The following is a 27402-nucleotide window of genomic DNA, read 5'->3' as shown; positions in this document are numbered from 1 at the left end:
GAAAACGTGTCAATTTATTTTCTATATTGTCTATGTTTCTAAAATTAGAACTTAGTTTTCGTGATGGATGGACTTGTTCATATGGAATTGATTGTATAAAATATTTTTCGTGAAATTTTATCATACGAGCGTGTATTTTTGCTACTTGAAATGTTGTACATGTATCTTCGGGGAACCAAACAATGGTTGCTTGTGTTCTCGTTGTAGGGTCGCAATAACCTTGATCATTTTTACAAGGTAATCGGATTCCTTGATAGATCATTGTATTATCTGATAAATCTCGTGTTAGTTGTATTTTTTCGAGTTGTATTTTCCAATCGAAAAACATTATTTCTTGGTATCCTTTATTTTTTGTGTCTGCTTTGCAGTTTGATGGGTCATTTATACCAATGTGTGGTATCCAATGTTTATCGTGTAGGTCATAGGTTAATCGTCCGTGTGCGCCGTTATACGGGTATTTTTCGTCTAGTTTTATATGTCCTTGGTGTCTTTCAAGTTGTGATTGATGTACAGAGTCTGAAAAAACTTGAAAGTTGACTAAATTTCTTTGGGAGTTTTTATTTTGTGTGATGTTTAGTCTAAGTAATTCATTTTTACAATCGTCGGGATTGAGATGTAAAAGACGTTCTATATTACTCTGATAGAATGATTCATGGTCAAGTCGGTTTTTGTTTCCGTTCGAGACTTGTGAACAATGTACTTTCTTTTCGGAAAATGTTGCTGTGAATTTATAACCTGTAACTGTTGTTGCTCGGGCTTTTGAATAGAGTGTTGCTATTACATCTGTGGTTTCTATAGCTTGTGGTTCTGTTTCACATTGTGATACTTGATTTATTGCATATTTATGTAGTGTTTTTTGTTCATTTTCTTCACAATCGTAATGTGTTACTAATAAATCTTGTGGTCCTGTACGAGGAGAAGGGTTTATGTTTTGATTTGAGATTACTAGAAAAAGGAGTTGGAGAAAAATTAATAATTTTAGAATATACATAAGTATGATAATCCTGAGTATGGATTATAAAATGTAATGTAGCCAATTGTGTTTTTGGTATATCTGTCGTATTTGTATATTACTTCAGTAGTTATAAACGGTGGTGGTAGTGATTGAGCTGTTATGTTAGGTGGATTTAATGGGTAGGGATGTTGGGTAATATTATTTAACTTAACTGTGATTTCAAACTTTACTTGTAAACTGTTTTGTTGGAGTATTTGAATATTGTGATCACGGATATCGTTGTGAATATCTTGGCGATATTGTAATCTATTAAGTGCCCAGTTATGAAGGCGGTTACTTTCTTGATGTTGTCCAAATAATGGTGGAGGTGCTGTAAATGTATTCCAATCTAGTCTTAAAGGAATATTTATTGATGATTGTTCTCGATATCTGGCGTCGAGATTATTTGGAAAATTTAAGTTAAAAGGTGGTGGTGAAATCTGGCTTATTGATGGTGTTGATGGTAGTGATAATGTTTCTGGTAGTGATGAGGATGTTGTTGTATCCGTAGAAATATCTATTGGGTCATTGGCTAAATTTAATTCACCTTGTGTAAATGAATGTGTTGTCCAATATGGTAGTCGTGATGCTTGGTTTGGGGGGTTAAAGGGATTTTCACGTATTTGTTCAGATGTTGGTGTTGAACCTAAGTAATCTGATGGTAGGCTTGAGGTGCTACGTTGTGAAAGAAGCGTAGGGGTTTCTGGGAATATACCAATGGGGTTTTCTGGAGTGTTTTGTGATGGGGATTGAGGTATATCAAAATGAACTCGGGGAGTTTGAAAATTTCTGTTTCGTCGAGGATGTATAATTTGTCTATTTATTTCGACTGTATTTTGGTTTTGACTAGGATTTCTTATTCTACTTAGTTCTTGTGGTAGTGTTGGGTATAGGTTATATGTTGGTTCGCTTAGAGGTGCTTGTCGTTGAACTGGTTCTAGTGGTTCTGATAAACGAGCGTGTCGTTCTTCAAAAGTGTATGGATTGTCTTGAAAAGAAATTCGTGTAGATGTTTGAGGATTTTGAGTAATTGAAGATGGTGTTGGGTTATCTTGGGATGATGTCGGTGAAGACTGACTTTGTGACTGTTGGGTAGCAATTTTTGATGGTTTTTTGAATTATTACTTTAGTGAGAAATTTTGTGTTTATTATAATATTCTTCCAAAAAAAGAATTAGAAGGATTGTTGCTAGGGCAAATGTGAGGATTGCTTTCTTTATACATTTACAGATGGTCAAAATGAGGGATGATAAGAATGCTATGAAAATTACAAACAATAAAAAAATATCAGTTCTACTGAAAATTGTTCGTATCATTTAGACAAGTTATATGAATCGTACCTGTGGATATAATCAAGGGTTTTGGAAAGTTGGAGGAATAGTTCGAGTAGAGTGTAGAAAATTAAAAAAATGTTACAAAAAATGATTAGGATTATTAGAAAAGATTCAAGTATATCAAAAAGAAATATTATAAAGGTTTCAAGTATAGTAAAAAAATGTTTAAAATTTATGAGTATTTGAGTAACTGATTGAGAGAAGAGCATTTAAGAAATGATCTGTTGGTCGAATATTTTTTGCTGTTTGAGGCGATTTTCAAGTGTGGTCGGATTATTTATTAGTTTTTTGACAAGTGGGTTGAGTTTTGTGAAAAATTGTTGGGGGCAATTTTCATGGTGATTGGGAGGTCGTCTTTTTCTTTATTTTTGTTTGTCAAATGATCCGGGGTATGGTGAGATTTTTATACTTTAGGCTAATTAAAATGTTCATTTTGTTGCTTTAGGCTAAGTTAACAAATTTGTTTTGGGGGTATTCGTGGTCTGAGTTGGGGAAATATTGTTGATCTTTGGGTTATTAGATAAGGGAGGGGTACGGTATTATGGTGATATTTATTTTAGTTGTCAAGTTGGAGTGGTTTGCTTATTTTTGACCTGGAGGTCGTAAAGTTATAGTTATAGATGTGCCTGGAGTTCTATATTATTCGTCTAATTGGTCTTAGTTTGAGTTAGAGAAAGTGACGGATTGGATGAATCCTATTGGTCTATTTTGAACTAGAATTATTGCGTACTTGTCAGCATGTTATTTTGAAAAATGTAAATGAAAAATGTTTCGAGGTTTCAAGATTGTGAAGTATAATGTTAAAATTACTTTTGAAATTCTACTTTCTTTAAAATTTTAGATTGGGGGATGAATATTTTATAGTTTTTACGTGGTTGATTTCGGAGTCTTGTTGTTTTTCTATTTTCTGATTTGTCGATTTGTTCTTGGGGTATTATTTGTTCGGTCATTTTTCTATTTTTTCTTTGTTTTGGGGATTCTTTATGGTTTTGTGTATTGTTTTTGGTGGCGGTTGGTTTTGTGTTTTGATTTTCGGTGGGGTTATCATTTTGTTCTGTGTTTTTCAGATGTGGTTCTTTTTGAATGATTTTTAATCCTGTGAAAGAATATAATTGAGTTAATTCGCGGAGTGCGTATTCCTTTGGGTAATAAGGTAATAGGTTGTTTCGATGTTGAACGATTTCTTTTTTGTTTGAGTCGGTAATTTTATATGTAACATCAGTGGGTTTTGCAATTATTTGGTATGGTCCTTTTCGAAGGGGTTGTAATTTTTTAGAAATTCCTTTTTGAGTATTAAAATTAGGTATCAAAACAAATGTTCCAATTTTTAATTCGGAGGCTGGTGTAAAACGTGAATTGATTTGTTCATTAATGTTTTGTCTTTGTAATAACTTTTTTGTTATTTTTTGATAAATTTCATTGTGTTTTTTATCTCTATTTAGAATCCATTCGGTGTGTGTACCGGAGGCTAGTTTAAGAATTTGTGGGTGATGAAAATGATCTTCATCGTGTGTATGTAAAGGTAGGTTATAACAAATTGAATCTTTATTTGGTTGACAATAACCTTGTGCGTTTTTATGAGAATTTGCTGTAAACATTATTGGTTTGCGTGGCTTTTGGTTAAAAACCATTTCGTATGGTGACATTCCTAAAGTTGTCGTTATTTGTGAATTATATGCTAAGGGAAATAATTTTACATCTGCTGACCATTCGGTATATTTTGTATCATTTCCGTTGATGATACATCTAAGATATTCTTGTAATGAACGGTTCATACCTTCGACTAAGCCGTTTGTCCAAGGTGCATGAGATGTACGTGGTTTGTGTTTAATGTTATATAAATGACATAGTGTGATAATTTCATTATTTATGAATTCTGTACCGTTGTCTGTAACTAAGATTTCTGGTAGTCCGAATTTTGCTATCCAGTGTTCATAGAGTGTTGTGTAAGCGTAATAAGCGTTACAATGTGGTACTGGGTTAAGTGCTACATAATGTGTAAATGCGTCAACAATTACCATAATGTAGGAGTTTCCTTCGGATGAGGGTGAAATTGGTCCTTTGGTATCAAATGAGATACGATGGTTAAAGTACAAGCTTTGTCCTTTAAAATCTTGTTTTTGTGCTATTTGTTTTTGATTTGGGTAAGGTTTATTTAGTTGACATACTATACAGTCATTGCATAGTACTTTTATCCAAATTGGTGCATTTGGGAAGTAAAAATTTTGTATAAAATTTGAATATGTTTTTTCTGATCCAGAGTGTCCTTTAATATTTTGTGTATGTGAAATATTAAAAGCTATAAGAATCATACTTAAAGGGAGACATGGAACTGTAGATTCATTCAGGTTATACTCTAAAAGGTCTGTATTTTCGTTAATTGTTGTATTATTGAATTTTCGAAAATATCGGAGGAGTGTTTTATTTCCTAAAATAGTTGTATCTGCCTTGACGGGTTTAGTTTTATATTTGTGCCATGATTTTAGTTGTCTAATTATCGGGTCAAGATTTTGATATTGTTTCAGTGTTGAAATTGTAATTGTTTCTGTTGGAGGGAGAAAAATGTTTTCAATTTCGAATTTAGATAATGGTATTGTATCAAGTGGGTCGTGAAGGTCAAAAACTTGATTTATTGTGTACTTTGAATCATTTGTTTGTGGTCCTGATAAATTTATTTTATCAGTTAAATCTTCTTTTTCAATTAGTGGAAAATGGTCTTTTTTTAGGCGGGTGTTGTTTTGTTCGTTTTTGTTGGGTGTTATTTTTTATCCATTGAGAATATGGGATTGGTTTAAAAGTTGATGTTCCAAGTAGATCAACTTCATAATGATTATTTTGACAATCTAAATAAAGTGGGAAATGTTGTAAATTATTTATTTGTGATTGTTCAATATCAGTTTTTACTGCATATTTGCATTCCAATCGGGGTGATGTTTCGTTTTCTGCAAGGTAGAATTTTATGTTTTTGGGTATTTCAACTGTTGTTTTTCGTGTAAGTAATTCAGGTGGTGTATTTCGACTTAAGGTGTCTGGTAATGCAAGATTTTTTCCTGCAGTCCAAACTATATGTAAGTTTGGAAATTTCATTAGAATTAGTTGAAATCTGTAAACTCGGTGGTTTGGGTTAGATTTTTGTGTAAAGAGAAAGATGATTGGTTTATGGTCTGTGAATAGAACTGTGGGGTGTTTTGATCCAATTATCAGAAATTCATATTCTGTCAGTGTGTATTTTATGGCTGTACATTCTCTCATTAGAGTTGAGAGTCGTAGCTCTGCTTGAGTGAATAATCGAGAATTTGCTGATATGAGGTTCATTTTATTTGTACCATTATGTGATTGTAATAGTGCTGCACCGATGCCAAAGTTCGAAGCATCGCACATTGCATAAAATGGTTGATTTGAATCTGGAATAGTGTTTGAAATTTGTTCAGTTAAAAGTTTCTTTATTTCTTCAAATCGTGTTTGATGTTCTGTGTTCCATTCAAAATTATTTTGTTGTCTAAGGATGTTATAAAATGGTCGTAGATATAATTGCATTTTATAAACATATTTACTTAAAAAGTTTAACATTCCAAGAAATTCTTGGATTTTCTTTTTATTTGTTGGTGGTTGAAGTTTTTGAATAGCGTCTATGCGTGATTTTAATGGAGTGATTGTTTTTCTTTCTATATTTTGTCCTAAGAATTTAACTCTTGTCAAAAAGAAGTGTGATTTATCGGGGGCGGCCTTCAGATTTTCGTTCTGAAGTATTTGGTGATATTTTTCTTAAACATTGAACATCTCGTCTTTTGTTTGTGATTGCATAAAAACATCGTCTAAATAGGTGATTGCGTTTTTCTTGAGTATTAGTGGTCTAAAAATTTTGCTCATAAAAGCTGAAAATGCTGCTGGTCCTATGGATATTCCATAGAATAAGCGGTTGAATTCATATTGTTGGTTTCCGATAACAAATTGTGTTAAACGTCGTGATTGTTCATCTAGTGGCATTTGATTTTATGCACTATTCATATCGGCGGTTGTAAAGTATTTGCCGTTTATTTTTGTTAAAATAACTTGTATTGGTTCAATGGGCCAATTACATTTTGATTCATCTATAAGTGAATTGAGGTATCTAGCATCGAGAACGATTTTTAATGATTCTCCTTTTGCTAGAATGATAACGGGGTTGATAAATGTGTTCCCTTTTGGTTGTTCTTCTTTATTAACCGGTGATATAATGTTGTATTGTTCTAAAATATCGAGTAATCTGTTCACTTTATCATGTAAGTGAATTGGTACTTTACTTGCTCTCTGTTTTTTGAAAACTGCGTCTGGTTTTAACGGGAGATGTAGTGATGAACTGATTTTTCCAACATCGAATTTTGATGTTGCATAGACTGATGAATATTCAATTAGCTGTTTGGCTAACTTTTCGAATTCGTCTTGTGTTATTTGTGAATGTTGGAAATTAAACATTGTTAAAAATTTCTGTTGGTCCTCTGTGTAGTTACTTATGTTGAATGTAGGTTTGAAATATGGAGTTTTTGTGAAATAATCCGTATTTCTGTTTTCGTTACTTATTATATTATTTATAGATAATTCTTCATTAAGAATTGTAGATTGGCAAATATCTAGTAATTGGAGTATATTATTTACGCGATAGGCTTTTTCGTGTATTGGTGATATTGTAGCGTTGGTTTCAAAATATCCTAAAAGTCCTAAAGGTAATGTTACTTGGTAAGGTGTGTTGTTATAGACATGTAAGGAAATGATATCTGAATTCGAATTTTTCAAATATTTTATGGATGAGATTGTGATTTTGAAAAATTTGTGAATAGGTTTGAATTCAAATTCTGACATATAAAATTTTTGTTTGTTTTGTTCTTTATCATATTGGTGAACTTGTTTGATTGAAAAATTATAGATATTTCCTGATAGTGGTTTTAGGTGTTTTCTTTGTTGGTTAAATATCGGGTAGAATTTTGAAAAGAATGGTGGTTGTTTATTTAATCTTTGAAAAAATGTTAAGGATGTTTCTTTTGTTTTTGTATATTTATCTTTGATTAATATTTTACTATTTAGTATGTTAATTGTTGGTATATACTTCGAAATAAATGGTATTCCAATGATATTATATTTAATGTCAGTGATATGGAATATTTGTTTAAATGGCTTATTTAAAATTTTGCTTTGTTCCATTGTTCTGGTGGGGAGGAGAAATAATTGAATTTTTCCGTAGTTTATCAATGTTGATCCTTGTGCTGTTGCTAGTTTGCTGGAGGTTTCAAGAGGTGTTAGCTTTGGGTGTAAGATTTTTATTTCATTCCATGTGGGGATGTTTATTATGTTTGATTCTGCTCCTGAATCAATTAAAAAATCTATTTCAAGGTCTGGTGGTTGAAATTCTTTATTTCTTGGGCTTTCTAAGAGAAATGGTATTGTCCAAATTTTTTCTTTGGGTTGTTCTTTTTGTATATTTTGATAAATGTGGTTTGTATTCAAGCATTTTGTTTTGGTATTTTTATTGGTTTGATTTGTAGTGTTAATCTCATTTGTTTCTTGCGTCGTTAGTGTGGAATTTATGGGTGTAGTGTAATAATTTTGAAGAAATTCTGATTGATTTTCATATATGTGTGATGAAAAGGGTTGTTCATATATGACAGATTCATAGTCATTTTCGACTTTTATCATATTGATAGAAAGAGTGTTTTCAGTATCACTTTCTGAATCTGATGATGTACAGTTTATTTGATTGAGTTGTAACGTATCAGTTACTGTGTCATCAATACCTGGAGGGTCTGATGTTGTTTCTGGATTAGATTGTACTTGATTGATTTGTCTTTGATGTTTAGGTGTACTACTTCTGTGGCGATTATTAGAATTTTTATAGTTATTATTATTCCGGTGTGGTGATTGGGAATAATTTCTATAACGATTATTGTAACTTGAGTGTCGATTTTGTGAATTATTTCGCGATCTGTTTTGGTAATTATTGTTTGGTCTGTTATAGTTCGATCTATTATATGAGTTATTCCTGATCGATTGTTCGGGTAATTCTGGTTTCGGTTGTTTGAATAACTTCTATTTCGATTATAGGAGTAGTTTCTATTCCTATTGTATGATGAATTTCGTGATTGGTTGTTTGGATAGTAGTTATTTCTTGATTGGGAATTAGATCTAGAAACAAATCGTTGTGTATTTGAATTTGATCTGGAGTAGTTATTTTGACTATTTGGTCTATTGTAGTGATTTTGTGATGAATTATACGTGTTTCTTCGTTCTGGTGATCTTCCTCTATAACTTGAGTTATATGGTGATTGATTTCTTGTATAGTTTGTATTGTTCGGGAGTGGTTTTCCTGAACTGTTGTTGCTGTGGACTGTTTTGTTCGGTAGATTTTGATCTTTTTTCATGTATTGATAGAATGATTTATTTGGTTCTTTATATTTTTGAGGTTTATTTTGATTGTCTTGCTGTTTTTGTCTACATTCGGAAATACTATGTCCGTATCGTCGGCAATAATTACACCATTTTTTGAAAGATGGTTTGCCTTTGAAGTTTGGGTTCTTTTCGTAAATATTGAGTATTTCAGTGATTTTTTCAACGAGGTCTGTCTCTGATTCCTGTATATTATTAATATTAGTGGGAGTCGTTTCAATTCTGTTAACGTATTGTAATTTCAGATTTTCCGTTTCTTCTAGTTTCATCGTGATTTCTGCTTGTTCTAATTTGTCTACTAGTTTTCGAAAATCTAAATCGGGTTCTCGAATTGAAGAAGGATGGGATGCTCTCTTTTTTATTGCTATTTTCCTTAATTGTGGTGTTAAGGTCATCATTAAAATTTCTGTCATCTTTGTGTTTTTATAGTCATGTGTATTTAATGAATATGCTTTTCGAACTAGTGTTTCGATTCGTACTGCTATTTGCTTGATGGTTTCGTTTGGTAATCTGCGAATTTCATTACATAAAACTCTTTGTTGTTGTTTGTTTCTTTCGGAGTCAAACATTTTTGAAAATTCTTGTGTAAATCTTTTCCAATTTGATTTTATTTCTAGAGGTAGTACTGAAAACCATTTTTGGGCTGCGCCATCTAAGGTTGTTTGTATTAACGCTGTGCGTCGATGTATCCAATTTTGATGTAGTGGCGTATTTATTGGTTCAGGTCCAATATTTAAAATCAGCTTTGCTGTTACTGCATTTAAATAATCTTCTACAGAGTATTCAGGGTCTGTTCCTGTGAAAACCATTAAAGGTTTGTTTGATGTTATTGATGATCCACCCATAAGGTATGGATTCATTGTCATTTGTAATGATTCTGCTGCATTTGGCATTTGAGAAAAATTTGAAAGTTGGTTTCTTGTTATTTCATGTTGTTGGAGATAATATGGGAGTGGTATTTCATTTTGCATTTGTGATGGTTGATACGAGTGTGCAGTCATTGGATTTTGTTGTTGAATTGGTTGAAAAGATTGTGTATTAATTGGATTTTGTTGTTGAATTGGTTGTTGATGTTGTGCATCTATTGATTGTGGAGAAAAATTTCTATGATTTGTACGTGTTCTCTGTATTCCTTGTCTACGATATTCTTGAGTATTTTGTGCAAATATATCTGGTTGTAAGAAATCATCATCTGAGGATAAATAATCCATTTGATAAGATGTCTGTTTTTTATTTTTATTTTGTTGAAAAAATGGGTAATTTTCACTGTGATCCTGTGGAGGATTTGTTTGGAAATTTATTGAATTAGGTTGGGTCATTGGGTTATCCCAATTTCGAGATCTTGTATATTGGTTAAAATTTCTTTGTGGTTGATTATATGTTTTTGATGGATGTGTATAATTATAATTATGGTCTGTAAAGTTGTTTCTAGTGAATGTTTTGCGTGTTTTTGATGGTATTGTCATGGGTCTGTATGTTTGGTAATCCATATGTGAATATTTAGGGGCAACCGAAGGTTTGACGGTTGATTGTAAGGTTACCTGTGTTTGTGAAGGATTTGTATTTCTTGGTGTTGTTAAATTTGGGCGTATTGGTGAAATACTTTGTTGTGTAGTTGTTGTGTGTACAATTTCTTCATTTATGAAGTGTGATGGTGTCTGGATATCTTGTTGAGTAAGATTCCTAGTTCCATTGAGGTTTTCATTGTGTATAACTGTAGAGTTTAAACTATTATTTTGTGTATCGGGCAAAAATGTATTATAGTTTAATGGTGTTGCATCAATGGTTAATGGTATTACTTTTACATAATCTCTTATGTAAGATATCGTACTTATTGCTTGACTTGAGATTGATTGTGGGAAGCTTATAAATGCGGGATGAGACCATTCGGGGTCCGAAACATAATCTGATTGTTCTGTGATAGCGGTATCATCGTTCGAGTTTTGGGGTCTAAAATTTTTTCTTGCTTGTGCAATTAAATCAATATTGTGTGTGAAATAATCTATTATGAACCATGCCAAAATTTTTTGTAGATCGTGTTTTGTATGTTGTGAAACGTCGTCTTTCGTGAAATTTTCTTTAATGATGTTTAAATAACTAGAGAGTAGTGTGATTTCATGTCGTACTTTCAAATGTTTGGATGTTTCTGTCGGTGAGACATTTGTTATTGGGATTTCGTTTTCTAATATCGAAATATAACTATATATTATTGCGAAAACTTCATTGGTGAATATGGAGTTTGCTCTTTGTGAGTTTTGATATTGGATGCTTTTTATATATTCTGAAAAAACTTTTGAAAATTCTAAATCAAGATCGTCTGTTTGAATTGTATATTTTCTATTATTATGGTTTGGTGAGGTGAATTCTATGGAGTAGATTCCATACTGTTGTGTTATGTTGCATATATCTTTTAAGTAGTGGTCTATGATTTGTCTTTTGATTTTTACATCTGGGAACTCTGTTTTACATGGACTAATTCCGGGTTCAAATAAATTTAATAGTAAATTTTTGCAAAAGATATGCTGTCCTCTATCAGTGGTTGCATCTACTATAAAAGGAAAGATTTCATCATCATCTGGACTTTCTTCACCTGGGGTGTGCGTTGAGCTCATTTTTTCGTTTGATGACTGTTAATATGTAATTATTAATGTGTCGAATTGGTTGATTCCAATTGTATAAATGTACTGGTTTGTGTTTATACTGCTTTTTTATTCTTCTTTTTCCTCTTTTTGATGAATTTGAAGTTGTTTCTGAGTCAGAAAAATATAATTGATCGTGAAGTGGGCAATTTTTATCTATTGATTCTTTTAGTTTGTAAAGTTCGTCTAAACTGTTGGTTTCTGATTCTGAAAATGCGTTTCGATTTTTTGAAAATCTTTTTCGTGTTATTTGTCTTTGTTTCGTTATTATTTTTCGCTTTAGTGTTTGTCGTTTTGTTCGAATGTATCCTACTGTTTGTGTATGAGGTGTGATTACAAGGTCGTATTTTTTGTTATCTATTTCACAATTGTGTAAAACGATTGTTTGTTTATTTCCTAGGTTTTTAAATGACATAAGGTTTAGGATGACGGATGCAAAAGGTTGTTAAATGATTTCTATTTTCTTAAACTGTTAGTTCTTACGATTTTTTGGTTAGCTTAACCTGGGTCTGTTTGTTCAGGGTTGGAGAGAAAAGTATATCGATTCCGAAGAATGATTTTTTACTTTCTCGTGGCTAGTATAAGTTAAGGTGTTAACTTACTTAATCTTACTTAGGGGTAGTGATTGTGTTCAAGGGTTGGAGAATAGTAAATCGATCCACAAGGTTCAGGTATAATTAGAACGCGAGTAGTTCGTTAGATACTATTTTAAACTTACTAAGTCTAAGATTTATCCTGGGTCTGGTAAGAGGGGGGGTCAAGTGAAGGATGAATAACCGAAGTTCTTCACTGTTTATCCTAATTTGAATGATTAGTTTTGTTTAAAAATTTCTATTAGTCTTAGGTCTTTAGGAAGGGTTGGGTAGTGAATCGACGTTTGAGGTCGTTAGACACTAATTAAGTGGGTGGGGGAGAACAAAGTTGTTCTGTTTGATCCAAGGATAAGCCTTGATGATCAAATTTGAAATTTAATTAAGTAGAAAATGATTTAAGATCCAAGGATAAGCCTTGATGATCTGGTTTTAAAATTAAGTGAATTTAAGTTTTTATAAAATTTTAAATGTGTGTAAAGGAAAGATTTAGTGTTTTGATGATATTAGTGGATTTATGATTGCTGTTATGTTTTAGGTGATGGAGCTGGAACAACAGGATGATTTATGATTACTAACCATTTATTGTCATGCTACTAATTTTTATTTATTTATTTTTTTTTTTTCAATAAATATTTTTCAAACATGTTTTGTATATTACTGCAGAGTTTTAGGAAAACGATCTTAGATCTTTTTATCAATCGTTATTGTATATTAATAATTTTGTTTAGCGCCTGTAATGATTTTGAAGATTAACTTCAAGGTTTTATGTTTGCAAATGAAAATCTAAATTCATTGCTAGTAGTATTCTAAATACAAAAGTTTGTTCTGGTTTTTGCCGAACTATCATATAGCTATATGGCAAATTTCTACTTTGTCGTATGTCGTCTCTGGTTCGAGGTCTTCTTCCAATTCCGGGTAGTTCTGTTATGGTTCGGAATATTGGCTCTGATCTATTGAGTCGTAGAGACATTTCGATTAAATTATTGTCGTATAACATTTTCTAAATGTTTTTGTCTAATTTCTAATCTATTTTGGTTAATTCTAAGCTATTAAGGTCTTGTTCGAGACTTATGGTCGCACCAGATGAGTTAGGACCGAGTTGGTTAACTCATAGAGTAATTTCGGATAGGGTACACCGTCTGCTCGTCACGCTATCTTATTTTCGGCCGGATAGATTCGTGCAACTTCTTAGTCTAATACCGATCCTAATCTTACTCTTATACTATCTAGTCTCAGGTTGTTTAACTAGTCTCTGCTAGGCTCAATAGATCTAGGGTATACTGGTTTATTGCGGTTGCTGAAGTGCTCGGGAGAGTCCAACTAATTTCTAAGTTAAATTCAAATCTCTCTGGTGCTGAAATTACAAGTAACTTCAGCACTTACAAATAAGTGGGTTGTTAGTTAGATGGATCATGATTGGTTAATATTAAATACTTTACATTGGTAAAATATCTAAATTATCCAATCATAAAATGTAGTTTAGATCAGGTTCCAATTGGTGCCTCTTACTATTTAAGTTAATATTTAGATTTTGACAGAGAATTTTATACAAAATACGTAACTTTTTGTTCATGGCTTCCAAGTTTATACTCAGAAAAGTTTAATTATTGAGAAAAATTGCCTGTTTTTAGAGATATAGGTTCATCTTAGCATATAAAAAAATGAATTTGCTTGTGATCTTTGATTTTTTTCAATGTGTTTAATTGAGCACAAACGCGAGTTGTTTGCAATCAGAGGAGAGAAAAAAATTTACCTCAATTTCTTGTTTTCTCTGGAATTTTTTTAACACCAAAGTTACTTTCATCTTCCACCCGGGAACGCATTGATAGCAGGAAAAAGATTGCGTGTTGATTATTCCAGAATTTTCAAATTGACAATTTTCCGAGAAAAAAATTGTCACAGGCAAAATACTTTTTCAAATTTGAACTTCAAACATCAGCACTCTTCAGATTGTATACAAAATTCCGTCGAAATGGCTAGCTAAAAAGTCAAAATTTGTCTGGAGAAAAAAAACCGAGCTTAAACACTCTAGTCACTTTCTTCGATCGTTGTAACAATGACAAGTTTTTTCTGAGTTTTTTTTAAATGATTTTGGGTGGAACAAACATTAGTAAAAGCAGCTCGAAAACTGCATTATAAAGTGTATACATTATTTTTTGATCAAAATGCTCATTTCATCATCAAAAATAGATTAACTTTTGTAAATACTTTTTTCATAATTTTATCCAATGATGAAACATATATTTAATTATCCGGAATATCTGAGCTGGTCATTCAAAAATGATATACACTTGATATACACTTGATATACACTTTATATAAACTGATTGTCTTGAACCCAGTCCGACCTATTTGACAACACTGATTTTTCTTGACCCACTGGACGGACAAAATTATTCATAGAAGAACTTGGCTCAGGGCGTCTTTGAATGGGTGGTTTTAAGTCAAGAGGGAAAACTAGGGTCGATGTTTTTGGAAGAGGAAAGAGAGGTGGACGCCTCCTCTCCCTGAGGAATTTGACCAATCTATACTAACATAGAGGGAAGCGCGCGCCGGAAAAACGCAATTTGTTGGTCAAAGCGTTTAAAAAAATTGCTCAGAAACACAAAAAAAAATGTCAAAACAGAGTGCCTATGTTGGTTTAAGATAGCTCGGAAAATACCCCCTTTTTATATCCCTTTGAAATATCGCTTTTTGGTGACGGACTCTAAAAATTTTCAAGAGGCGCTTTCGGCGCCAATATATACTAATTTTGAGGGGGGAGCGCACCAAAAAAACGCTATTTTTTGGTCAACATTTTCCAAAAAGTGCCTAAAAACGCCGTTTTTGGCCTTTTTAAAAAAAAAATTAGCCTGCGGCGCAGAAAGTTTGGTCAAATTAGGAACTTTATAGGGATCTGCAAGACCACAATAAAAAAGGTCGACAAAATTTTCAAATTTTTTTTTGAAAATCAGCCCCCCCCCCCCTCTCGAGAAACTCTTAGATCCACGCCTGCTTGGGACTATTGAGTCAATGCATGAGTCGAAAGTTTGTGCACGTTCAATGATGCTTAGATTTTTGAAATATACCTGTTTCTACTCGTTCAAAATGGGACCATGCTGTCAGACCTGTGCTAGCTCCTCCACTGACCAAATCATCAGCATCCGAATTGTACCCTTGTAGTTTGACATAATAAACCGTACTGGGCTGCAGATTCTGCAACTCACAGAAGTAACTGTGTCCACCCTCGAAAGGTAAAGCACTTGTGCATGTAACTTCGTCTATGGCTGTAGTCGAGGAATTGGACGAGTTGAACAGTTGCATATTGATTGAAGTGAATTGTGGTATGTCCGGGTGAATTGTGAAGTGGACTTCTGCTCCCATTACATCCCCGTTTTCAAAGTGATACAGAACAAAGTGAGTGGCTGCAACAAACATACTCATTAAAAACATACATTGTTTTTGGCTCTTTTCAACTACCCCCTCCCCACATTTCAAAAACTCTGTTTTCATAGTTGTTTTTTGTGTTATTATAGCTACTTCTGTTCGCAAAAATTAAATTGATCGCCATGCCAAATGTGGGCGAAAACTTGAAAGGATCGATTTTTCTCAAGATTTTTACAAAAGCGCCCATGTAACCAGCACCCATTAAACTTTGACTCACTTGCAAAAGCTCACCTTGCAAATAACAGTGCACTTACGATTTGAAAAAGGCAACCGTACGCTGGGCACCATCACTATCGGTGCGCCACAAACATTTGGCAGCTGAATTTGGTTAGCAAAAAGTTAGCTTTCTGAAACCAGCCATTAAGCAATAGTTTTTTGAATTTTTTCAAGTTTATTTTGCCAGCTTACCTTGTTTCAGAAAATTTCAAGTTTGTCAAGCGATGAAGCTTTGCTTTGACATTTTTGAAGAGTTTTTTTAAGTTATAAATGATCTTGAAACATTGATTGATTCGCGAAAATGTATTTAGATAGCTTACATTTTTGTTTAAAGTTTTTGAGACAAGTCATCAATAGATGAAACTTTGAAACAAGTCAAACTGTATTGATAGGTTGATTTGTTGTAAATTTAAACTACTCAGCGGTTTTTAAGTGTTTAATTTTGTTTCTCCCTGGAAGTTGAAGTTTTTGGATCGCATGCTTTGGAAATTTTGAAAAAAAAAAGCGGATAACATCTAGCCTTGATGTTAAAGCGCTTTCTTGTGTCTGATCAGTTGAATTTATTTTTGAAAAGTCTTCCGGAAAGGTCAAATTTCTTTTTGAAAGTTATTCAGGAAAAATCGAAAGTCTTCACAATTTTGTACTATAAGTTGTTTTGATTCTTCAGACAAAATTCTACTTCTTAACAAGAAATTTTGGACAGTGGTTTTCTAATTCACCAGAAAAATTTTCCTATACTGAAGTCAAATTTTAAGAATTATTACACCTGCAACCACCTGCGGTTTTAGGGGGGACGGGGCCCGGGTGCTCCTTTTGATCAGGGAGTCGATCCCCTGCCGTTCCAAAGGGTACTACCTTTGTACTATTTTGAGATATCCATATAAGGCTGACTGGTTTTCTGAATTTTAAAAATTTTTGCCTGACTGATTTTGTAAACTTTATCAATTTTAAGAAGGATCGCGCGCCAACAAAAAAAGCTTTTTTGTCAAAATTTTTCAAAAAAAAACCTAAAAACGCATTTGGTCAAAATTTGGTCAAAATCTGGTCATTATAGTGATTTAAGTAAGCTAAGAAAAATATTTTTGGTCGAAGGGAATCATAAAAAAACTGCCAACTTGTGCGTCACATTTTTTCGTACCATTTTACTACAGAAACTTCAAAAAAAAAGTCAGGAAGCAATTTTATTTCCATTTATTGTAACACATGATAAAAAAGGGCTATACAAAGATGATAATATAGTTTTAACATATTCAGAAAGATGCGAGTTCATGTAATCTAAGGCGTCAAAACTCTTTTTTCCAGTTCTTGTTTATTTTTTGGTTGCGGATCATCATAATTTTTTGAACTCAACATGCTCCACACGTTTTCTAAAATGTTGAGGTCCGGGCTCCTGCTGGGCCAACGTAGAAGCTCAATTCCCGTCTCCTCAAGAAAGTCCAAACTTTTTTTGAAACATGAATACTACAATTGTATTGTTGCAGAACGAAACCATCGGGGAGAATGTCTCTTCTTAAAAGGATGGCAGTGTCTTTCATAAGCTTGATGTAGGTGTCTGAATTTATTCGACCAGATACCGTTTTGTCAAATATGTGACCGATCGAAAAAATCATACCCCAGACCATTAGGGAACCATCCCCACATTGACGTTTACTGAGGTGAACTTGATAAATTTCCTCCATCCAAGAACACCGGTTTCCGTCAAGAATAAATTTTTTTTCATTAAAGACGACTTCAACCCAGTTTTTTGGTTTAGTCAACCATTCAGTGCAGAGGCGTACCCGATTGTGCAGATCCCGCGTACCCTAGCACTGTTATTTGCAAGGTGAGCTTTTGCAAGTGAGTCAAAGTTTAATGGGTGCTGGTTACATGGGCGCACTTGTAAAAATCTGGAGAAAAATCGATCCTTTCAACTTTTCGCCCACATTTGGCAGAGGCGTACTGTAAAAAGCGAACTACATCCCCGGTTTCGACAGCCCCATACTTTCGATAACTGGTGTATAAAAAGACCAGTTATCTGCAAAACCCCCTCCCCCCACACGGTGGCGGTGGCCTAAACGCCTGAGCTCTCTCAAGTAGGGAGAGGTGTTCCGTTTAACATCCCCCCCGACAGCCTTCAACCATTAAATACCCCCTCCCAAAGCGGGTGTGGGGGGAAAGGAGGTGTAGATGAGGTGGTGGTGGCAGGGTAGATGGTGGGGGTAGGGGGCGGTAGGTGTAAAAAGCGAATGGATAAGTTAGGGGGGGTGGTAAGCTTGGGGTTAGAAGGGGCCGACAATTTTTTTTGGGTTTTTCAGGTAAGGGATGAACATGTTTGGTACCAAGATAACATCCTCCCCCCCCCCCCCCAAAAAAAATATCAGTTTAGGGGGAGGATGTTAACTTGGTTCTGAGTTCGAATTTTCAGCCAATCAGAATAGAGCATTTTATATGCAGCGCTAAGTAGATCAAATTAAACTGAACGCTGGGGTGGAGGATATTAACTTGGTCTAATTGGAGGGGGGATGTTAATTTGATCCCATGTTTGTTCGCGTCCCAAATTTGCAGCACGTTGCCAAATGTTACAAGATTTTAATTAGCTGCAGTTTTCTGCAGAAAAATCGATTTTCATGGATTTGGGTGGCCTAAAAAATCACTATATTGTCAAAATAATCGATTATAATGGGTTTTTAGTTATTGAAGATAATCGAAAACTATCCCCTAAAAATCTTTTTTCATGGTTGGATGGGTCGTGATAATCGATTATATGGGTTAAGTTTTTTGCCGATACAATCCATTATAATCATTTTTTCCCATGAAACTCCAGTGCAGGAACTTCCATGATGCAGTTTCGTTTTTTCGACTTCTCATATGGCAACTGGTTAATACTTGGGCTTTTCTATTAACCACTCAGCCCCATATATCAGTTTGGTATTTAGTTTGCATATTTAGTTAGTATTTAATTGTATATTTAGTTTCTATTTGGTCTTTTTGATACTTTGCTATCTGCAAACTATATCACTTTGTACTTTACAGAGCGAGTAGGGGGATGGTTTTTAGAAAGTTTCCCAATTTTTTTGAAACTTTCATCAACGTTTTAAGGCCAACGCTACTCCAATATAGATTGCCCTGAAACAAGAAGTCTTATTTTAAGTATAATCTAAATTGTCCGTTTAATTATTTAAATACTTTTAAATGGGTCTACTGAACAATCCCTTCAAAAAAGGGAGGATGTTAAGTAGACTAAATCAGCAAAGTTTTGACATGACGGGAAAAAATGCAGCAAAATTGCAATCATCACTGGAAAATTCTAATACTATTAACCTTTTTTCAGGGCTAAATACTCTTCACTAAATAACGGTTCAAATAAATTTTGGCCAGAATTTTTTTTTGGTTTTGTGTTAAAATGATTGACTAACGCGCTGGGAATAGGCAAAGTTTTGTGTTTTCCCATGCGGCAATGTTCTCTCTTCTCATTATGTTGATACACTGTTTGTTGAAACTTGACGAGGAAGCGTCATTGAATGTTGTCGGATCGAAACACCAGTCAGTATCGCAACAGTAGTTTCTAGATGCCTGAGCACATTGACGGTCCTCGATTACCACAGGAAGTACCGAACTGTTCGCCGGTAAGGCGAAATTGTAACTGAAAAACAAAACGAATATTCACCAAAAGAAAGTGTCATAATTGAAAAAAACACCCTGCTTATTGAGAAAAAAAACTAAAAACAAAGAGCTAAACTACGAAAATGGAATTTTGCCTATAGGAACGAATAGTAATTGAGAGATATTGCCAACTCTTTTTAGAAACATAAAAAGCATTTAAAAAAATTTAAAAGCTAATAGAAAAACACTGTAGAAAAATGCAATTTTTAGAGGCTAGAAAAATATTAAAAGAAATTAAAGTAGTCATTAGCCCGGTTTTCGAACACTCTTCGCTGATAATTGTTCAAACAATAATACAGCTTTCATGAAAAAGAAAATTTAGCTTCCAACTGTAATCTTTTTGTAATTGATCCGACTTTCGACAAAAATGACGGAATTTTCATGCCTGGGTGGTTTTATTGTCCCGACTTTCGAAGAAAGTGAAGAATATATATGCTCGGGGTGCTTTATTTATTCAGCCCTATCGCCGAAAATTTTTCGCTCTCAGGGGATCGAACTCTGGATTTCCGTGCTCGTTTTTTACGTAAATGCTGAAAAGTGTAACACGAATTTCATTATATCGCATCAGAAAATCTTTCCAAACAGAAATGAGGCAAAAAATAATTTTTTTTTTAGTTCCATAAACGACTCAAATTCAACCCTTAAAAATGGATCTTATCAGCCTAAAATTTTTAATCTGCGATTATTTCGGCTGTTTAACAAGCCATTTTGATGAGCTGTACATGTCGTGCTAATTAAACATAAGCTGCACAATAATCGCTCAAAAATATATCGAGTTAAGCAAATTTCTCCTAATAATGCGCTGATAGACTTAAAATATGTCACTTTCTACTTTAAAAAGTGTTAAAGGGGTAAAAAAAATTGAATAAAACAAAATTAAAACTTATAAAATGAGTTTTTAGTGATTAATCAATTTTTGACCGAAAAAAAAATATTTTGATTGTTTTTAAACGGCAATCGGATTATTTTGAGCTATTTAAACATAAGCAGCAATTTAATCGTTCAAAAATTGTTAAGTTAAGCACTAAGCACCTAAAAATGCGCTAATAGGATCAAAATATGTCACTATCTACATTAAAAACGTGAAGGGCGTTAAATAAAAAAAAAATTCAAAACAAATCAATAAATTTTTGATCAGAAAAAAACTTTTTTATTGAAATTAAACAACAATCGGAAAATTTTTCTATTTAAACATAAGCAGCAAACTAATTGTTTAAAAATAGTGAGTTAGGTAATTCGCTTCTAATAATGCGATAATAGACTCAAAATAATTCACTTTCCAAAACGTTTGTCATACCTCTAAGTATGAATATCTAATTCTCGAATCCGAATGGATTGATTAACAAAGAGTCTCGACCGAAGCGGTGTAAAACAATTAGTTGATAGACAACATTTATTCAAGACTGAACAATAGTTCAGACACAGTTTATGTTTGACGCCTATCAAGGTCAACCGACCGACCAACTGAGTAAAGTTAACATAAAATATGAATCATATAATTAACATAAATTTATACTGAGTTTATCGATCCAGACCGGATGGCATTCCCCCTCAGCGGGACAACCTCAGCAAAATGTTTTGAACTTTTGAGTTTTTTTGGTCCCCGTGGGACTTTTGATTCCTCTTTTCTGTTTCATTACACCTCTGCTCGTGTTCCATCTTTGTTTCAATGTTCCTCTTCTTCGTATAATTGTTCGTCTTCCTTTTCTTTCTTGTCTTCTTTCATATCATTTTTTTTTTGCTTCACAAATAGGATTTCATTGTTGTTATTGTTCGTTCCATCTTTTGTTGGTGATGTTAAGTCCACTACGTCTGTCTGTTTCGTTTTGTTTTGTTTTTGGGCGAATGGCTTCAAAAAAGTTCACGCATGCTTGATATTCCGCTGTCTTCTCAGTAAACCCCGTTTCTTGTATGAGCGATTTTAGGCTCCGATAGGTGTCTTTGCTTGTCTTTTCTGGCGGCGAGTCAATTTCAAATTGAAGAGTTTTTTCTGACTTCGTTTGTGTTTATCGCGTTCATCGGGACAAGATTCCCGAGTGCATTCGAGAGCGCCGACTGGCGGTTTCGCATTGGTTTTCGAAGTGGCACTGCTGCCTTTGTGGGAGGCGTACATTTTGATTTAGGCTCTTAGGCAATGGTGCGATGTCTCTTGAGCATGTTGACGAATTATCGTCGCTATCTGATCCACTGGATTTTGTTTTCTCCCGGGTATTATTATGTTTCTTTTCAACCTTCTCCTCTGTTTGTAAATTCATTCCGCAAGAAGTTTGCAACTTCTGTGTCGGGTGCCCGCCTGTTCGTTTTCCTGTAGCTTTGGCCTTTCTTTTTGTTGGGCTGCTCTTGTTGACCTGGCTTGTTTTCTTCTTTTGTCGAGTTAGTTTTACCGGTAATCCTGCCTCTTTGTCCTCTTTGAACATCGGGTGTATTTAGGAGCGTTAGGGTTCTCAATGTCTGAAAAACGTAGGCAGTGAGGACTTTCCCGTCTTTGGTTTTGAAATTTTGCTCGATGTTTTCGGATAATTTACGTTTGTTGCTATTGTAAATGTTTTTCGTGTCACCTGGTCTATGCGTTTTTTTTGTATTTTGTCTATTGTCGCCTGTACCCCCTTTGTATCTTACATTTGACCTTTCCCTGGCTAGTTTTAGAGTTTGCACCTGTGTCTTGCTGTTGTGGTGAATTTGCTTTCTGAAGATTTTTCGGCATTCGTGGTTTCATTTTTTGTTCCCGTCTTCTGATGGATACTTCAGACCACCGTTGGAGGTCATGAATTTTTCCACTGGTAGTGGCGGCTTTGTAAGGTTTTTCTATTTAAACATGCATGGTTTGCACTTTCCCTGTTTTATTTATTTGGTTACACATTTGAAAGGTAGTTTTTTGGTTTTCAACCCATGTGTGCTTCAAATGGTGAAATTTTTGTGACGCCATGTGGCGTGATTCTTAGTAATTTTACAATCTTTGCCACCTCGGAAGCGAGTTTGTATGGTGTGTTTATTTTATCTATTTTCATGACGGATAACTTGCGTTCTTATGTTTGAATCAGTCTCTCGACCACTCCTATTGCTCTATGATCGTCGACTTGGGCAAAAAGTAGTTTATATTTGTCGCTATCTGATTTTTGTACTGCAAAAAAAAGATGGAGGTTTTTTTAGTCCTAAATGTTTGCGCCTGGTCGCCTTTTAATCTTCGAGGTACCCCGTTATTAGACTTTGGATGAACTTAATGGCAACATCTGCTCTTGTATTCGAAACAACTTTTGCAAAGGGAATTTTGACCATTCATCTATTGCAACCAAAATGTATGCGTCCCTATATAGTTCATTCGGGAGGGCCCTCGAAATATAGTTGAACCTCTTCGTTGTACTCTACCACTGGTTCCACTTGGAATGAATGTTTTTTCCCATAATGGGTTTTAAGTTATTACCTTGCTCCGTGCAGTGTCTGCAGCTTTGAGCCATTTCTACGATGGATCGGTGGATGTGTGGAAATCAGACATGTTGGCACAAATCTAACTTGACTGCCGATCTTGGATCGTGCAGTCTGTTTCTAATGTTGTGCCATTATTGTCGGTAAGATTTTTCTCAGCTTCTCTTTTTAACGAAGTTTATAAGGTGAGTAAACTCCTATCCTTCTTTGTGGCAGCAGAAATGAATCCTACTTCTAGTTCCCGTTTCAACTTCCGGCGAAACAGTGGTGTGTCCTCCTCCGCTTCTGTTGTGTTTGCGGCCGTTGTGGCCTTCTCTACTATTGCGAGTATTCCCTGCGTGATTATATAGTGACTGGCTTCTAACTGCGTTGTTGTCGTCTTTGTCGGTAGTTACAGATTTTACTCCTTTTCTTCTTGCATGGATATGTTGGGGTCCACGCGGCTAAAACAAATTTCTCCTGTGTCCTCGTTCTTTTCCCTCCTCTCGGGCTAGGTTTGTGTATCCATTGTTGACGTGGGCGTTTCAGTATGTGCGGCTCGTGTTGATGTCCCTTTGTTTGTTGATTATTGTCGTTTTTTCCGAGGTGGTGTCGTCTCCAAATAAAATTTTGGTGAATTTCGTCCTTGCCTCTTGTTTTTTGTCGATAGTAGTTCCCTTGCATCTTGAACTAATGATTTTGGGGTCGCTTGTGCCATCTCGGGTCAGATAGGCTCTCTTCGCGGTCCGCTGAGCGTTGCCATTTTGAGGTTGATTCTTTCCTGCCCCGTGGCTCTGTTGCTTTTAGCTCTGAGGGAAAAAAACTCCCTTGAATCCTTTTGTCATTTGTTTGGGGCTCATCATCCTTGTCAGACTTGTGTATGCTTTGATGAGATCGCGTTGATGAGATTTTGCAGCTTGGCTGAGTTTTTAGCTTTTTTGAATGCGGAAGATCTGACTTGTTATGAGCAGGTTTTGATTGAAACTAAATTTGGTTGTGAGATTGCAATTGACCGCTTGCGGAATCTTTGGAATGTTTAGGTGTTAATTGAGCAATTGAACCAGCATCTAGCAAGGATGTTTAATGTCAAAGTGGAATGGTATCAGGTGATCAATCCAGCGCGTTAGCCTGCTCTGACTTGTTTTTGATCGTTCACTCGCATTTAGTGCGCTAATTAAAGCTTGATGATCTGTAATGACGGTAAAGGGCTTTCCATAGAGATAGTACTAAAATGTTCAATTGCCCACACGACCCCTGATAGCTCTAGTTCATTTACGGAATATTTTCCTCGAGGGATTTTAAGAGACGTGATGCTTAGGCTACGGCTACCCAACCTCCTGATGAATTTTGTTCTATTGACGCTCCTAACCCTGTGGTAGATGGGCAGATTTTCCAATTTCACAGTGTAGATGTTATTGAAGGCTGTGTTTTGCTCTGGTTGCCAGTCGAGTGGTTTAATGTTTCTGTAGTTTTTAACAGTGGGGGTAAGGCAGCTGTTGTTTGTGCTAATTTTTGTATATATCGTGTAAGATGATGTATGGAGCACATAAAGTTTTTAATTGTTTAAAAATTTTTGGTGGCGATAACTTTTCAATGGCCTCCGTTTTCTTTGTAAGGGGTTTTGTTCCCTCGCTTTTGATGTTAAACCCCAACCTGTTTGCATGCGAACTTACATTTATCCAATGATATCGCAAGATTTTCTTCGTCTAATTTTGTCAGAACTGCCTGTAATTTCTGTCGGTGCAAACCCAAAGACCCTCTTGTTTTTATCAATATGTGGCCTAAGTATGCGTAGGTATTAGTACAATCCCTAAGAGTTAGATCAATTGCTTTTTGAAATTCAGCCGGCATATCCGTTAGGTCATAGAATCTTGTTTGGAATTGATATGTCCCGGTGGCGTTGCCACCAATAAGGTTAAAATTGCATTGTTCTCTGGTCATCTTATCCAAAGGGATTTGCGAGTGTGCGTAACGAAGGTCGAGTGTAGAAAATAGCATTTGTTTTGATCTGTCCGATTTGACCACCTGTGCGATGTTGTCGACAGAAGTAAGTCAAAAATGGGCATTTGGTATTTGTTTTTATGGATGAATTTGTTTATTTTGTTAGAGTCTACCGCTAATTTGACTGTCTGATCCTTTTTTTATTGTTATGACGATTGGGCTGATAAATTGTCGATCATAACACTTATCTAACTTGATAATGCGCTTCTGGTCCACTAGCTTGATTAATTCCGCTCCAACTCGTTCTTGTAGATGTATTGGAAAACGTCGAATTTTTTGTTGAATTGGGTTGAAATCTTTGCTGAATTGAGTTCTCATCACATGGTGTTTTGATTTTCCAATACGGACACAGAGTTCTTGGAAATTATCTCAGACCCATGGTTTATTCTCTGGGTTTGACTCCTCCTGCTCGCGTATATTTAACACGTTTTGTTTTTGCTTTTCCTGGATTGACTTAAAGTTTATTCTCCGTAATATCTTTCTTCCTATGATGTTCGCTTTTTGGTCATCGACTATAATGAATGGAGCTGTCTGGAATTTCCAGCCTTCTGATTCAACCGTTATTATCAATCTTCCTTTCGGATTTTTTGTTTCGCCATTGTAGCATGCTAGATTTCTAGCATTGTCCTCTGGTGGGATGCCTTTGAGTAGTGCTGACTTGTCGTTCGGTTGTACGTGCGGTGCGGTTGTATGCGCCGCTTGGAAATGACATTGGACTGCCCGATTCAGCGATAGCGAATAATTCCTCTGTGTTTCTTTTCAAATTAACGATGAGGCCTTTTAAATCATCCTCGTACAAAGTAGTTGTGTTTTTAATCTCAAAAGATCCGACATTAGCCATAACCTAGAATTTGTCTATTTGGTAAACGTTCCATCCATTTTTTGAACTGAACTCAGCAAACGCCACGGGATCGATTTCAGTTTCCATGTTTTCTGTTTCAATTTCTTCCTGCTGTTGATCATGTCGATCTCCTAAGTAGTTAACGATTTTGGAACGACAGACCTTTGCAAAATGCCCTCGTTTGTCGCATTTTGAAAAGATCTTGTCCTTTGCCGAGCAAGATTGTAGGTGATTTTGTCAGAATTGGTTTCCGCATTTGTAACTTTGTTTTTGAATGTTCAAGATTGTATACCGTTGTTGTCCTCTTGTGTTCCACATGGATACGGTCGACCGCGGAAAACTCCCGGGCCTTTTTGTGAAATTTTATTGTTTGAGTAGTTATGTCGGCCACGTGTGTTTATGTAATGTACCGGCTCTTGTTTTGTTGTTAAAGTTTGTCCTCCGAACGTGTTTAATTATTGTGCGACTGTGTTCAATTCCTTTTTCCCGGCGTATTGCGTATTGGTATGCAATTTTTGAACTCCGTGTTTGTGTTTATAGTTTTTCCGCAATTTTTTCCTTCTTCATATGCGCGGTGAACATGTATCTCGCCCACTCGTCTTCGCAGTCCCCACAATCAGCTCCTGAAGCTAGGCAATTCTACTAGATCCGCATGGAACTGTTCAAGCCTCTCCGATTTCTTTTGTTTCCTACAGATAAAGCTTTACCTTTCGATGGCTACGATTCTGATCGTAACAACGAACGATTTCTTCAAGCGTTGTCATTAGGGTTTGTGTGGTGACAGTGAGTTGTTGCAAGCTTGGTCTTTTCTGTTGGACTAGTTTTTGCCCTTGGACATAGAAAAAAATCGCTACCAAATTTCGCGTCTGCTTCGTCCCACCGTAATGAATTGCATAGTACTCCTTTTTTTCGAGCTTTTATGACGTGGTTTTCCCAACCGACTCGTTTTTCCTGGTTTCGAACATCTCGATTCTTTTTCTATGCCTGCGTTTTTACCGTGTTTTGATCTAGTATATAGGTTCTGGGGGTTCAACTAGTGGTGGTTTGGCTCTTAGCAGGTTTCTTACTACAATTCCGTCCTTTGCGAATACTGTCATCTACAGTATTGCTGCCCACTTGGACGACTCTAATGGTGGCTCGGCTGACGCCTTCTCCCAAAACGGGTCAACATTCATCGGGTTTTTTGAATATCCTGCTAGCTGCGCCATGTCATACCTCTGCGTATGAATATCTAGTTTTTGAATCCGAATGGATCGATAAATAAAGAGTCTCAAGAAAAGCGGTATAAAATAACTAGTTCATCTTTGACGCCTATCAAGGTCAACCGACCGACCAACCGAGTAAGGTTAATATAAAAAATGAAAAATATAAATAACATATGTGTATACTGAACTTATCGATCCAGACCGGATGACAATGTCACTGAAAAGGGCGTGAAATTCAGAAGAAAAAAAATCAAAATTTTGAATTTTTAAATTTTTTTTGCAATTTATCAGTTTTTGATTTGAAAAACTTTGATTGACCTTAAACGGTTATCGATATTTTAAACGGCAACCTAAACGGCAATCGGAAATTAAACGGGAAGATTTTTGATGGATTTTCTTTTATCTTACAGATGATTTAAATTGTGAATTTTTTGTGGAATTATAAGATCTGGAAGTAGCCATTTTGTGCTTTTAAGTTTTCAATTTGTGCCAAATTTGTGCTTTTAGCACGTAAGCCGCTATTTAGTTCGCTCATAGTTGTTCCAATTTGCATTAAGGCAGGATAATCGAGACAATCGGATAAAAAATTTTTGAAACTACAATATATTTGATCATCTTTGGCTGAAAATTCCCACTTAGAACCAAGTTAACATCCTTTCCGCCAAGTTGCTTTGGGGTGAGGATGTTAACTTG

General features: G+C 35.0%; 1 protein-coding gene across 1 annotated transcript in view; it reads right to left on the bottom strand.

The window, feature by feature from the left end:
• The window catches only part of LOC134855024 (uncharacterized), a 93966-nt gene that overhangs the window by 17999 nt on the left and 48565 nt on the right, over positions 1 to 27402 (bottom strand). The window contains exons 7-8 of the mRNA XM_063871404.1: positions 19014 to 19240; positions 15045 to 15380 (exon numbers count right to left, since the gene is read on the bottom strand). Of these exons, the coding sequence (XP_063727474.1) occupies positions 15045 to 15380; positions 19014 to 19240 (563 nt within the window). The remainder of the gene's footprint in view (positions 1 to 15044; positions 15381 to 19013; positions 19241 to 27402) is intronic.

This window comes from Symsagittifera roscoffensis, chromosome 10 (assembly GCF_963678635.1).
Source record: "Symsagittifera roscoffensis chromosome 10, txSymRosc1.1, whole genome shotgun sequence".
Lineage (NCBI taxonomy): Eukaryota > Metazoa > Xenacoelomorpha > Acoela > Convolutidae > Symsagittifera > Symsagittifera roscoffensis.
Note: the sequence above shows the minus strand (reverse complement) of the source record. Positions and strands in the feature narration are given on the sequence as shown.